Here is a 14,873-nt window from a genome sequence, read left to right as displayed (position 1 = left end):
TTTTTTTTTTTTATTACAGGCAATTTAAAATTCCTACAACTCTCAGACATGCAGCACAAAAGTTTAGGTCAGACACATTGAAGGATCAGTAATAACCAGGCGATTCCTGTTTCACTGTTGAGCAAGCTTTTTTTATTTTGTTTCACATATTAATATGTGCTTTTGAACAGGTTACACTGTGAGGATACAAGTATTCTTTTTGATCGGTTTTGGGGGGCGTTGGCAAATCTTTGCGATCAAAGGTTTGCTGGCAGGTGTAGACTGGCGAACGAGAGGTTTGAATGGACTGCTAGAAACCACTGCTGGGCCTTTCTTTCATTCACCTCATCATGTCGGTACAAGCCAGAGAAGTTCTGTTGCACTGTAAACTTTAACTGCACTCATGAAACAGGTTGTCTAAGCACCAGTTACAGTATAGGCCAACCCCTCGGACACTTCCCAGTAATCCTTATAGGAGACACCCAAAAAGTAGCTGCAGATTTAGTTTTCCAAAGTTTGTGGAAAATTTTTGTAACCTCAGAATAAATGCCTTTTTGTATATATATATATATATTTTTAGAAATGATACAGTACAATTATATCTTAATTCCAAATGAGTGTATATTCACATTAACCCTTTTTATCCGTACAGAGTACAACATGAATTTAAAGAGTGCTGTGCTACACCAGGCTTCTGAGTGCACATCCACGTTTACTTTGGTGATAAAAATGACTATTGTTAAGAGTAACTTCACATAGACAGACTGACACCGTTTTACAAGCTCCGACTTGTCCATCCTGCCCTTTCCTTCTAGGTAAACACAGTTAATCAGTGCTTCCAGGCAGACATCTTTTTTTTTCTTTTCTTTTATCCAGCTCCAAAGGACTGAAAATTTTCCATAATAAGGAATGAATTCAAGTGTTTTTGTTAGTTCTTCATTGGAGGTTTTAAAGCCCTTCTTCTCGTCACATATATGCATGTGTTAGAAGGGATATTATGCTGTATGTAAACATACAGCCCCTTGGAACCACTTGCACAAATAATCTCAAATTTGATCTAAAAAAAAAAAAATAAATCTAAGTGTATTAAAACAATACTCACATGTTGTAAAGCCTGGTGCCACAGTCACACAATGAGACAACACTCTGCACACATACAGCCACACCAACATTTACTCAAGTTAACCTCCTCCCACAGATAAGCAGTAAGAATGCAGTTTCAATTTCTCTCACATGTACATTAAGCAGGAAAAGTACACACACCGATCAACAGGGTTTGGTCTTCAAGTCTTAACTTCAACTGTTTCAAGCTGTTTATCTTCCTCTGTCCCTTTTTGGGGAGGAAAAAAAACGGTTTCTCTCCCATCCTGCTTTGGCCAAAAGGTCAAGCAGCAGCTTCCGGTACAGTTTGAGAATGCATGTTTAGCAAATCATGTTATGTTATGTTATAACTGGTGCTGTGACATGGAAAAGAGGAGAAAAAAAAGAAGCTTCTTCGGTCAGACACGTTCAAGCCCCCACACAGTTCATTTGTATTGCCACTGCCTGATAATGGAGAAATCTGAGGCTCATGTAGCCGTCCTGTGGTTGTGGTGATGGTGGTGATGTTGGTACCAGGACGCTGCTGGGAGGCTCCACAGTCCACATCTTCCCTCAGGGTGCCCTTGTGATCCCAAATGGAGCCGGTGTTTGGAGAGCAGCTCTAGCGACCTTTGTTCTTTTTGGCGTTTCCCTAAAGAAAAAAAAAAAAAAAAGAAAAAAGCTCAGCTTTGCAAAAAAAAAAAAGAATCAAGATGTATCTAAAATTCCTTGTTGTGTTTAAGGTGAAGTAGCTCAGATTTGCATTCCGTTTCAAAATCTTGAAACATGCCGGGGCTGGTTTCTGGCCTTCAAGAGAAAATTGCTACCTTTAGATGATAAACATGTTCTGTCCTGCGACTTCCCTACATGCACTCATCTGTGTGCATGCAGTAACAAGCAAACGTAAAAACCAGGCCTCTCCATTTCTGCAGCTTTAACTTAATGATTTTCTCAGATGGTTCCAGCAGGTGCTTTTCCCATCAGACCCGGCGGCAACCACACCGCCACCAATGACCTCCCCAGTTCACCTCGTAACTGACAGAAACTTAACATCATCACGTTTCAGTCCAAAGCCTGAAATGATCCCTCACGCTGCCTGAGGCCACTGGATTTTTATTACTTCTGTTTAGTGATATAGAGCTTTTGGAAACCAAAGTAAAAAAAAAAACATTTTAAAAGGCTTAACAAAAGTTTGAAACCAAAAAAGAAAAAGAGAGACTCCAGAAATCTATCTCCGTGCTTTACCTTGCTGCCCAGTTTAAGCGTGTCGATTTCCTCTCTCTGTTTGCTCAGTGTCTCATTCATACTACATAAGTGGTCGCTCATCATGCTGAGCTGGTCTTCGTAGCTCCTTTTAGTCGTAGCCAGCTCATCCTGTATGGCAGACAGCACAGTTACAATGAGATGTGAGTGTCTTCTGCATCAGAAGAACCGAACAGTCATGGGAGGAAGCTGATGTCTATACTGAGACGGGAAGCTCTCAGATAACGAGGCTGCATTTTACCTGCAAGCGTGTGATGTTCTGATTAGCCACTTTGACCTCCTCGCTCAGAGTCTCCCGTGATTTCTCTGCAATAGCTAATCTCTTGGCCAAAGCGCGACACTAGAAAAGGGAAGAGCAAAGTTAAAATAAATAAATAAAAGAGTGTTGTCCCCGGATAGGTATACAGCATAAGTAAAAGGCTTTTCAGATCTTTTTCAAAAGCCGCAATAAAAGCAGACGTTTCTTTGAGAAATGAAAATATTTGAAGACGGCGTCAAAGATAAATGCACAGTTTGAAATAGTGACAGTTTAATACCTGAGACACTGACTCAAAATCAGCTGCATTCCTGTTGCTATGATACACAGCGCAGATGACTGACATGTCAGTTAGTCACAATGCGACAGGATGTCACTTAAACAAGTATCTACATTCAGATCAAGCCTCACCATAATACTAAAAATAGTAGGTGTCAGTTTCTCGGGGGAAAAAAAAAGGCAACACTTAAATACGTAATACACACAAAGAAACACGAAGGACAAAGAGGAAAGAACAAGGAAACAAGGTAACACACTGTTAACTTCTAGGTCTGTTTCTAATCTCCCTGTTCTCAAGCAAATTACAGAAGCAGACAAAAATAGTTGGAATGATTATAGGAAGGAACACATGAAGGAACAGGGTGACTGACTGTTCTGCATCTGCACTAAATGTATCTGGGTGTTTAAACAGTACCCGGCCCTGTAAGAGTTTCCATACTCTTACCTTGATTACTTAAAAAAGCCGTGTGTGCTATGAAAAGGTCAGTTCTTGTGCTATGAGGAGTCTTTTTTTGAGATAAACATTGGAGTTAGGGCGTCACCTCAGAGTGGAAGTGAACAGCTTTGCTGTCAGAAATCTGGAGCTGAGTGGTGAGCTCTCCGACTCTGGTCATGTAGTGAGTCTTTATAAGATGCTCCCTGGACTCCTCGTCTCCCACCTGCAAACACAGACACAACACTCAGCTAGATTAGATTTCTCTCTCTCTCTTTTTTTTTTTTAACTTCATGAAAGTGCTGAATTCAAATGCTTTTAAAGAGCTCGTAATATAAATGTGTTCATTTGTTAGTGGATGACAACTCACATGCTCAACTGTGGGTGTTGTACACAACATACCAACCTGATGACAAGATATAAAAGAGATATATCAGAGAGATTATAAAATCCACTTCAAGCACAGACAGGCCTCTAAAACGGCAATGACAAAGTAGCAGTGTAGGAGATAAGAACAATAAAAGCTAATACGCTGTGACTAGTGATACAACAGCTCTGGATTGTGGGTGCCCCGTGAACTCTGTACTGACTTGCATAAACAACCGTATTCTTCTGTTCTGCCACATCAGCACATTGGAAGTCTGAGTTTTATTAAGCAAAAACTTGCTTAGCGTGGGAGCTACAAGCAAGAGCGATAATACTCCCTTTGTTGAAGCAAGTCAGACATCCATGCCACGGGCAGAAAATTTCCTCTGCAAGCAAAAATGTGAAGTGCAACAGCCAGTAAGAGCGACTGTACCAGGCTGGTGCACAGCGTAGTCTCTTTTCCTGCAGCTTTCAGCTCAGTCTCCGCTTCCTCGTGGCTCTGTTCGAGTGTGCTGGCTGCAGCTGTTTGCAAGTTTGGACTTCCTCCTAGAGCCGCCGCGAGCTGCGTTTCCAGGTCCGCGATGCGCTGGTTCTCCTTCTCCAGCCGCACCTTCCCCAGCTGGGCCTCCAGGAGCCAGTGCTCCTTCTCCTGCTCCAGCCGAGCAATCTTCTCCTGGCTCTGCTGCACCTGTGGGAGGCCATCGGGGAGAGGAGAGGAGCGGACAGTGAGCTCGTGGGAAGAGGGCTAAGCAAAGGTTGGGAGAAGTGAGAGGGCAGCAGTATTTAGGGAGAAATGGGGAGACTATATAACAAAGCAGTTTGTAATAATAACAATCTATCTGTGGAGCAGATACACAAGATTACAAGATTGATCTGATTAAAGGAAAACCTAAAAAAAAGCTTATGGGGCCTGATTCTGCTATCCTGAGCTCTTTAGACAGTTCCTTCCAAAATCTGGAGGCTCAGATGGCAAAAGCCCAATATGATTTATTCTTCTGCTATGTCAGTGTATTTGAAACTGTGTGACTGGTGCTTCAGTGATGAATTTAAGCAGGCTGATATGGACCTAATCACACATTTGTCTAAAGTGCCTCATATGTTTTCAACTTGCTCGGGACAGAAAATGTACTGCCTCACTGGAAAAGCTACTCAGTTCACGCCCTGTCCCTACAGAGCAACTGTCTAAAATATTACATGACTGTGTTGTATTATTTTGAGGCAGATGTTGCTGTTTTTGTTAAGATTTCTGCAACATTATCAAAAATCTATTTCAAAATCCCCATACTGTCTTTCCTCAGCATCCAGTGATGCTATTGGTCTTCTGTTTCTAATTTTCCCAGATTTCCAGTTTCTTCTTTTATCTTAATGTGACCCAGTGAACACAAAGCCACATAAAAAAAATGCACGTGGAAACATGTCATGACTCTGTTTTAATCCTTATGTTATTATACCGCTGCCTTCATGGCAACCAAACCTTGCTGGCACGCTGACTCATGCATGGTTACATGGTCCACATAACACTGAGGGCCTGCTTGTAGCCGATAGCCAGATGTAACCTTTCTTTAAAACTGATGTACAGTAAAAAAAAAAAAAAAACCTTTAAATGAATCAAATCTGAACCAACGGAAATAGTATAAAGAGAGAGTTTTATGAAGCAAAACTGAGTGTCATACCTGCTGAGTGAGACCTTCTCTACTCTCAGTGGAGCTGGTGAGTATACGACGGTTTGACAGGGCTTCTCTGTATGGAACAGACTGTGGCCGGGGCTGAATGACAAACAAAACAGCAATTCATACAGGAAAAACATGCATTTTATATTAATATTAAACTTTTATTTGTAAAGAACTAATCTTGAGTATAAGTTACCCAGTTTCAAAGGAAAATAAATTAAAAAAAAAAAAACTAAGAATAAAAAAATGTGGACAAGACCAGGTGAAACGTACTAAAATATTAACAAAGGTTTTCTCATTAAAGGATATTTTGAGAAGTAATTTATAAGATGTTACACATGTAGCCTGGCTAATCTTAATGTGCAGTGTTTTCTTGCTTTAACTGCAAAGCTCTGGTCACCCTTTGTCACCAGCTGAGACCTGGAAATACCCAGCAGATTTAAGCATAAACTAACCTTTCTGATAGCGTGGATATAAGCAGCTGCTTTCTTTTTGTTGGCCAGCATGCTCTCTGCTTGCAAGGGGTTGAGGGCTGCTGTGCTGCCTCTTGGACTGTAGCCCGGTGACGTGAAGAAGTCCAAGTTGTTGCTGAAGAAAGTAGCAATCTGCGAGAAAACAGGAATATTGTCTCATATCATTCAAACAAAAAGAGATATTGGCATCCTTAATTCATTAAGGACATTTCTTGATGCAGATACTCAGCATTCTGTTGTGCCTCAAATTAATCAGTGTGTATACGGTAGGGGGATGATTCCACCACCAAAGATGATAAATGTCTGAGCAATTAAGCTTTTGCCTACAGAGATGTTCGTTCTCAAAATGCAGCTCACTCCACATATCGTGTGCCAGTGTGTTATTTAACGCTGCAGCCCACCGGACTGTGCCTTCCATCAGCAGACACATCTCAGGCAACGGTTCACTTGATTCACAAAGAGAAATCATTTATCGCTTACCCTGACTGGGGAGCAGCTGTACGAACCGTGATTTGGATGGTATCTTTGAACATTTAACTGCTGCCCACCTGAGTCCTGCCTCTCTGTGTTCTCACATCAGTGGCAAATTACCGTCATGATCCAGTTGCAGAGAAAACCCACTGCTACTTACAATTAAGCCTTGATGTGTTGCAGCCGACAAAAAACAAGACTAGGTCAAAACCTAGTATGTGGCTGGACCGTGTTTAGAACACCAGAGGGCTTTTAATTTGAAATGACGGATACAGGAAGTGGCGACACGTGGCGACACCCGGTGAGTGGTGTAACTCAGTCTGTCGGTGATTCACTCATTCATTCAGTCAGTCACGGACTTCGGCGTTTATAGGCCTGGCCCCTGTGGTCCAACCATAAACACATGATATAGGAAACATGAACCTGGCTGCTGCCTGCCCCCTGGTGGCCGTACCTTGCCAGTGCTGCTGTTCAGTGAGCCCAGAGATCCCAGCAGGCACTCTGTGGTGGTGCAGAGCTTCTGGGTGACAGTGGGGAGCTCCTGCTCTAAGCTGGCCTTCTGGTTGTAGTGCTTTGACATTTCTGGACACACAGGGAGGAAACAAAACAGCAGGAGAGGCACTTATACCACCTGTTGACTTTAATTCACCAGCTATTTTTTTTAGTACATTTTGCAACAAAGGGCTGATAATTTAGGATGCTCTTTCACTGAGTGGGGTGTAAATGATGATGTATTATGGATTTTCACAATATATAAACATTATAAAGCTGCAGGTTTGTATTATTGTGCCCACAAAGAAAGCATCAAAGACAAACAGCAGTCTGCACAAAAAGACATTTCCACTCAGCTAAATGTGGCAGCTGTACAAAAGTGGCTCTTCTCTACCAGAGGGAACTAAATTATACTTCCATTTGGCATCTCAGTGTGATAGACGATGCACTGAAGCCTCTGGATATTTACTGTACAAAAATGGGTTTGTGGGTATTGTTGTGAAAATATAAAATCTGTCAGACTTTTGTGAATGGCGACCACAGCGAGGTAGCGATGTGAGGGTATTGTTGTGCTGTGTCACGCTGGTTGTGAAGTGGCTGCGGGTCAAAAAGGGCTCACGGTGCTCCTCACCTTTAATCGCGTCGTGAAGACTGTGCAAGCAGGCGGCCAGCTGGGTGAAGACAGCGGAGGTGCTGCTCTGTGGCATGGCATCCTGCCGAACACCTGAGACACAACGCACGCATTTGTAAAACAAGCATCTTATCACTTCACAGACACATCTGTAAAAAAAGGAGTCAATTCCAAACAGTAAGAAAAATAAAGACACAACTGGGATAATAGAAATTTCAGGTAAAAAGAGCTCAAATGGCTTATGTTAACCTACTGGGTAAGGCCAAAAGGTTAATGTAGTTCTGCAGTTTCTCAAACACAGAAGTTACTCTCTTCATGTCACTCTGCAACTCCTGGTTTTTCGCACTAAGGGCGGCAGTACAAAGAGGTGCCTCGCACTCTTCCTCCAGGCTGGAAGGAGAAAAGAAGAAAGCCATTAACACAGCCTCCTCCACTCCATTTCTGTAACACACACACACACACACACACACACACACACACACAGTGCTGACCTTTTCAGCTGGTAGGGAAGAATCTTTTGTAGAAAATGGGTGTACGAGGAGAAGTTATCAGCAAAGCTCTTCAGTTTGACCACAGTCTCCTTCAGTTCAAGAAAAAACAATTAATGGTTGATTATATACAAGCATTATTTAAAAAAAAAAAAAAAAAAAACTGTACAAAAAGCACTCACCAGCACTGTGACAGTGTCCTCTGTGATGCTTTGGTGTAACTGCAGAAAACTGTCCTCCAGGGGGCGCACGTAGGCTGCATTCTCATGTAGATACTGGGAGAACTGGGCAGAGAGAAAGCTTGTACAATGAATATCATTTCCTATATACAACCAGTGTTACCATCTTATGTAGTTCACATTATGATTCATGTGTAATGTCTGTATTTCTTGTTTACAGCTGCCTAACCTTCTGGTTCAGAGGGGAGATTTGCTCAATGGAGGAGTCCAGAGGATAGATGTGCACTCTCTGCTCCGTGTATGAGTGGAAGTTCAGCAGAGCAGCCACAAGGTCCTGAATGAAGCCCAAAGCCTGACCTGCCACGTCCCGGGCTTTAAGCTGTATGAAGAAAAAGAACAAACACAAGCCACACTCCGCTGTATTAGTGGCTATGCTATGGCTTGTTTTCTTTAATATTAATATATGAGTATCTGTGAATTCTTGAGCATTATTGTCAGTGTCCTTAGCTGTTTGTTAGTACCAGAAAAAATTCAGAAATGATAAAACTGCAAAGTCTGTTTTTTAAACACAAATCAGAAAATGAGAAATGAGCTATAATTCCAAGTTACACAGGTATTATTGGAGCTAAAAAGTATGTGCATGATAAACACAGCGACACATTGCTTTTGTTTTCTCACCCACCTGGTGTCTCCGATTGTGTGGTGGCACATTTAGACTGTTGAAGTCACTAAATTCTGGAGGATGGGAGAAAACAGAAGTTATAACCAGAGCAGAACCTCAACTTTGAACTTTTACTGACTCAAACAAAAACTGCTTAAAAAGGTTTAGCCTCCTGCCACCTCACGTGCAGCATTACAGTTTGGTGTAACATTACACTACTTACTACAGGGCAGGAGTGTTTTGACGGGATCAGTGACAAAGACATAAATGTCTGCAAATCGATCTAACCTTTCGTTTTTTTGTCTGTGTTTTGTTGAGTGGCTCAGCGCCAGATACTCACTGGTGTCATTGAAGGGCACTTTCTCCTGGATAACACTGCTGCTTTGTTTCACCTGTCTGTTGAGTTCCGTCTGGCACCGCCTCAACTGCTGCTGACTGCGGAAAGAAAAATAAACAACAGTTTAACCTTACACATTAACTTCACTAAGTTGTGAACCAGAGAGAACTGTGAATAAACAGGCAAATGTACCACTCTTCCGTTCGCAATCTGCACTCTTTCGCTTCCCTCTCCAGAGTCTGTGCCTTCACCTGTCAGAATAGAAATACACACTTCACAATTTCCACCATTAAAACTGACACGTTGTTAATCATCCTCCCGTCTCATCCTCCTCTCTGCCTTTTTCTCCAGCTCATCCTCACCTCTAAGCGTGCCTTGTCACTCTGCAGCCTCTCAATAGTTTCCATGTACTTAGTGGTGAGTCCGCCCACTACAGCCTGGTGCTGCTCGGAGTCTTTCTCCAGCTCCTCTAGCCGTGCCTTCAGCTCGGCCTCCTGCCTCCTGTGCTGCTCGTCTGCTTCGTAGAACTGATCAGCGTACAGAAGAAAACAGAGTCATCACATGTACTGACTCCCCATTTTCTTAGGTTTCAATACTAAGAACAACCCTTACTTGGATATGAAGTCGCTCATTCTCTTCTATCTTTTTCTGCAGGTCCTCATCAAAAACATTCTGGGTCTGCATGCCATGCTGTGAGGGGGAGTCTCCTTTACTCTAGAAGAAGATAAAATAGAGCCTGTTGATCACAATCTTTTGGCTTTATAAACATTGTGTTTAATAATGATCCATAACTGTAGTTTGCACAGTTCATAATCACTCCTAAAAGTAATATTTTTGCTATCAGATTAACATTATGCTCATGCACAGGTTGTACAGAGGAAACATCCTGCTTCCTCTGTAAAACCGTGTAGGCACTCCCTTGTATTTCCCCCCTCATGATCACCTTCCCCTTTTTGCCCTTGGCTTCACTAACAGCCAGCTCCTCTTGAAGCAGCTCCACCCTCTTGGCCAGCTGTTGGTTTCTGAAGCTGAGACTGTCCATCTCCTGCTCCTGCTTTCTCAGGCTCTGGTCACGCTGCTTCAGCTGCTCCTGATGAGTAAAAACGAGCATAATGAATAACACAAGATGGTCGTAACAATGCTGTACATGGGTTCTTACAAACCAGTATGTGAGCAAATCACAATGATGTCAGATACTGTATACACTGTTGTTTACAAAATTTGTAGTACTACTTTGATTAGGAAAGGGTCCCTGACAAATAAGGCAGCATTATTTCTCTATTTTTATATGTCACTTTACCTTTAAGGAGGTAGAGTTGGCCTGTTCATCCACGACTGCCTTCTTCAGCACTTGGTTCTGGGCACGGAGCTGTGAAAAGATACAGAGGAAAATGTTGAGACATACATCAAACATAAAACATAACCAACAGTCAGTATTCTTCAGGCATTTTACTGTGAATAAAAGTTCCATAAAGCTTATTCTCTGACATTTTTTTAAATCTTGAACTGTGAAAATAATGTTAAGTGATGTTTTGTTAACAGTCCACACTCTATATCCTAATAGCTGAATGCAGCATCTAGAGCTTAATTCACACTTGCCTATTAGACAGACAGAGCGCCTCTGTCATACTGCTTGCTTGTGTGTGTTTTTGTTCTTTATCATATTCCTACTCATTACACTTTACTAGAGCAGGTCAGATGGTCTTTAGCACATAGTTTAACTACCATAGGATTATGAGTGGCAGTTACATAGTCAGCACTTTCTGGGCAGGATATGGTGCTTGGCTAAAGGGGAGATCAGAGTCAAACAGGAAACAGCATGCAATCCCTGTGGTGTCAGCTGATACAGAAACACAAGGCTTCACTGTCACTTGTTAACAATTAACCTTTAAAAAAAAAGTGGAAAGCACTTGAACACAGGGTGTTTTGGCAACTTAAAAAGTCCAAATGTAATGTAGAGGTCAACCTGAATGAATCTGAAAAAATCAAAACAATGTTTAGGGTATGAAACTCAAATATGGTATGACCTAAACATATTGAAATCGTAAAGATTGGGACATTACAACCCCAAACCTGTGAGATATCTAGTCTTCTATCAAAATGTCAGTATATCATATCGATATATGCTCAAATGCCACTTTAGTACTACCTCGCTAAAACCAAAGCAGCCCTGCAATAAATCCTGTTTTAATAAAGTTCTGTTTTTGATTAAACTGTTTCAGAGAATGTTGTTTCAACTTTATGAACATTTCAGTGTCTGAGGTATGTTGGTGCTGTTGAATTGTATTGCTTTACACTGAGAGGACTTTGTGGTGTTATAACTGTTTTAATATTATCTGCTCTCATGCATATAAATGAGATGGCCAATAAATTATGAACATTTCTCAGTATATAAGGCAATACAAGTCAACAGAATGACCATAAAGTTTATAACGTTATTGCTGAGTCAACGTCTCTCTTCAATGGTTTCAACAAAAACTGTACCCACATTCACAGTGGTAGGATTTATTGTTTTAGACTGTATTATTTATGACTTGGTATAACTAATAAACTAGCAGCTGAGTGTATCTGATTACACTGACAAGAAATCCAGCGTTACATGGTGAGTTTCAACTAGGGCTGCAACTAACAATTATTTTCATTATAGATTAACCTGTTGATTATTTTCTCAATGTCTCAATTAGCCTTTGGCCTATAAAATGTCAGAAAATGTCGATAACTGTTTTCCAAAGCCTTAAAATGCAACTTGAATGTCTTGTTATGTCCCAACCAACTGTCCACAACCCCGAGATATTCAGTTTACTATCACAGAAGACTAAAGAAAGCAGAAAATATTCACATTTCAGAAGCTGGAATCAGAGATTTTAGTCATTCCTTTCACAACAATTAATCGTTTATCAAAATAGTTGGTGATTAATTTAATAGTTGGCAACTAATCGATTAATCGTTGCAGTTCTAGTTCTAGTTGAAATCCACTAAAGTAGCTTAACCTTCTGTGTCTTATGTGTGCAAATATGCTACACTTGAATTTTCTGGTCCACCTTAAAAGTGCCATAACGAAAATTCAGTTTACCATTTCATGTCACTGCACCATGTTCAGAGATCAGTAAGAAAAAAAATGCCAGTCAAAACGAATAAAACTCTCGATTATCATATTCTGTGATGTCCATGTCATCTTAGAGTATTAGTTTCTTGAGACTTTTCATACTGAGCAGGTGGGACCGAAACAAATGGGAAGAAATAGCAACTGCTAATCAGTTAACCATGAGTAAGAGAAAATGCTACAGTTAAATAGCAAGTAAAAGCTTGATTGTACAAATACTTGATTGTATTTGTTTTACAGTTCATTAATTAGCTTGAAAATGACTGAACAGTGCCATCTACAGGAGCGGTGGCACTTTTTAAGGTGGACAAGGAAAATTAAAAATAAGCTGTGGAAAGACGCCAGTTCAGCGTCGTAAATAAGCTTGAATAATGATCAATACTCATCTTTGGTAGTAGATACAGAACAGACACAGTATTAGCAGGTGGCTAATGACAGCTAACGTATCGGCTATAATGAGCGAACATAGCTGCTGGTTTACCTTGGAGTACTCCTGTGCCAGCTTGCTGTATTTTGTTTGTAGGTCGGTAACGTTAGCCATGGTTACTGGAAACGTTAGTCCCGTTATTAGCAGTTGACTCTATGTAACGTTTTCCCAGCTGACGGTTGTCCAAAACGTTTCTTCACACTGTCAGTTGCTTCAAATGTGACGATGGAGACGGTAAGCTTAGCGGCAACCAGGCTAGCACAGGTTAGCAAGCCCGCTTTTGATATTATTACGTTTTTCAGGGCGGCTTATTCCGTTATTTAGTAACACAAATCTCGGATACATTGTGACAGGAGGACGGTCATGAGTCCCGGAGAAAGTACTGGTTGGTGGTCATCTGATTTAACCAACGCTACTTTGTGAAGCCGGATGTTATTCCGACTTGACAGCAGTGCTTTTTTTTAACTTAGCACTACTAGCTAACCAGCTAGCAGCTAACTAGCTATGTAGCAAAACAAATCCCGACACCGCGAGCACCACATGTAGGTCAGTGTTATCTGACAGCAGCCGTGTAAACCTGCTGCGTCTGCAAAATCTGATTAAAGAGAGAGTGCAGCTGCTGCTGAGCTAGCGAGGCAGCCTTGACAGTCCATTCATCTCGTGAAATACTTTCATTTTTCTAACCCGCAAAATCCTCCCCGCATGAGATCCGAGCAGACACCAGCACAGAGGTCAGAGTTCAGAAAACAGCAGACTAGTGAGCGGGTGTAAGCAGGGCGCCGCCTAACGTTTGAAAGACTAGGAAAGCAATTAAGACGGATGGATTTAGATTTTACATGCAAAACATATGATCATATCAAATAAAATTATGCTACTTTTATATAAACTACCCGACAGTATAGACAGTTGTTCAGATTAGCCCCATTTCGGCCAGCAGCAACGATAAAATATTGCTTTCACATCAGAATCAGATTTATTTATTGGCCAAGTGGCAAGTATAAGGAATTCAGTGTGGTCCAGATGTCAACAGAAAAAGTAATAAACATGAAAAGTAAACAATAAATATAAACAAAAACATAACAGTGTAAGAAAAGGGACAGTAATTTACATTTCTGTGAAGTGGGGATGGACTATGTGCATGCATACTGACATGATAAAAAAAAAACTATGTGCAAAAAAGCAGAATATAAACAGAAGTATGAATACCAATGTAGATATAAATATAAATTTGAGTGTAAATAAACTATTTATGTGTATTAACAGGATAAATACATTATGTAGAGTTAAATAATAAAAAAAAATCTATATACATCCACACAGTGCAGGACAGAGATACAGTATAATACAAAGATAAAGTATACACAATATAAATTAGAATGAGATATGGAGGTGAATATCAATAATAATAATAATCCAATAATATTTGCTGATCATACCATTTTGAAATATACTGTAATATACTGTACCTGTTTGTAATATTAAAGGTAATTGTTGGTAGGTCTGAATATGATACCAACAGCACACAAAAAGAGGATTCTTTCCGCTTCTTTTACCTCTCCATTAAGAGCCCTAATGCCATTTACAATTAGGTGCTGTGATGTCACTGATAAATTATTTACTGCTGAGGTTGCATTAACAAAAACAAGGCCAGAAATCACAAGCGGCTTTGTTGCACAGTGTAGGATGGTCATGACCTCGTTTGGGCTTTAAGTGAAATGACATGTTGCTAATGCAGCCATCACCACTCAAATCCTACACGATTAATTTCACCTAATCCATATATAATCTTTTCATATTTTCACCACATCAGATTACTATTTCTTTAAAGAAATCCTAACTGTGTTTTTCTTATTACATTTGTAAAAGTATGCAAAAAAAAAAAGGTTTGCGTGATTATTTCGTTCCCAAAATTTAAAAAAAGACATTTCCTCTGCTGCTGTTTCACTACTCCTGATCTTAAATGCATACAGGCAAAACACAAACTCTCTCACACGCACACCACAGCCAGTGGCTCCAGCATTGTCTGGTTGCCTGGCAACTGTCGGCGTGGCGTGGTTGCTAGGGCCCTGTGTGGGGGGAGGAGGGGGAGCGGGAGGGGTGATGCTGCTCTGATTTCCAGCTGAATTGAGGCAGTCAGTAGGGAGAAGCCCCCCTCTTCCAGTCGACACACAGGACTCTATTGAACAATAGAGCTGTGCCAATGGGCCTGAGGCTAGTCAGACAAGCCCTTGTTCAGGGTCACACTGTGTTCATCCCACAGTCCTCCATGACTAATTAACTTACAG

General features: G+C 41.0%; 1 protein-coding gene across 1 annotated transcript; it reads right to left on the bottom strand.

Moving 5' to 3' along the window:
- Positions 1 to 109: 109 nt before the first annotated feature.
- Positions 110 to 13,328, bottom strand: ppp1r21 (protein phosphatase 1, regulatory subunit 21). Its single transcript, XM_044371956.1, has 22 exons — positions 12,643 to 13,328; positions 10,359 to 10,427; positions 10,002 to 10,148; positions 9,671 to 9,772; positions 9,421 to 9,585; positions 9,251 to 9,309; positions 9,062 to 9,156; positions 8,743 to 8,795; positions 8,290 to 8,439; positions 8,064 to 8,165; positions 7,885 to 7,973; positions 7,647 to 7,783; positions 7,394 to 7,486; positions 6,725 to 6,852; positions 5,782 to 5,931; positions 5,330 to 5,422; positions 4,090 to 4,344; positions 3,661 to 3,696; positions 3,400 to 3,516; positions 2,564 to 2,662; positions 2,305 to 2,433; positions 110 to 1,711 (listed from the first exon to the last, which is right to left on the bottom strand). Exons 1-22 carry the CDS (start codon positions 12,700 to 12,702, stop codon positions 1,682 to 1,684), a joined length of 2,358 nt encoding a protein of 785 aa, XP_044227891.1. The 5' UTR covers positions 12,703 to 13,328; the 3' UTR covers positions 110 to 1,681.
- Between the last annotated feature and the right edge of the window lie 1,545 nt (positions 13,329 to 14,873).

The sequence above is a fragment of the Thunnus albacares genome, chromosome 14 (genome assembly GCF_914725855.1).
Source record: "Thunnus albacares chromosome 14, fThuAlb1.1, whole genome shotgun sequence".
NCBI classification, from domain to species: domain Eukaryota; kingdom Metazoa; phylum Chordata; class Actinopteri; order Scombriformes; family Scombridae; genus Thunnus; species Thunnus albacares.
The sequence above is the reverse complement of the archived record's forward strand: the minus strand, read 5'-3'. Positions and strand labels throughout refer to the sequence as shown.

Bases quoted from the DNA above. Each gene is read 5' to 3' on its own strand.
- ppp1r21 (XM_044371956.1), bottom strand. From the start codon at position 12,702: ATGGCTAACGTTACCGACCTACAAACAAAATACAGCAAGCTGGCACAG. The intron at 7,784-7,884 runs GTCAGCACTGTG...TTCTCCTTCCAG, and splicing joins CTTCCCTACCAGCTGAAAAG to CCTGGAGGAAGAGTGCGAGG. The intron at 1,712-2,304 runs GTAAAGCACGGA...TTTTTTCTTTAG, and splicing joins CGCTTAAACTGGGCAGCAAG to GGAAACGCCAAAAAGAACAA.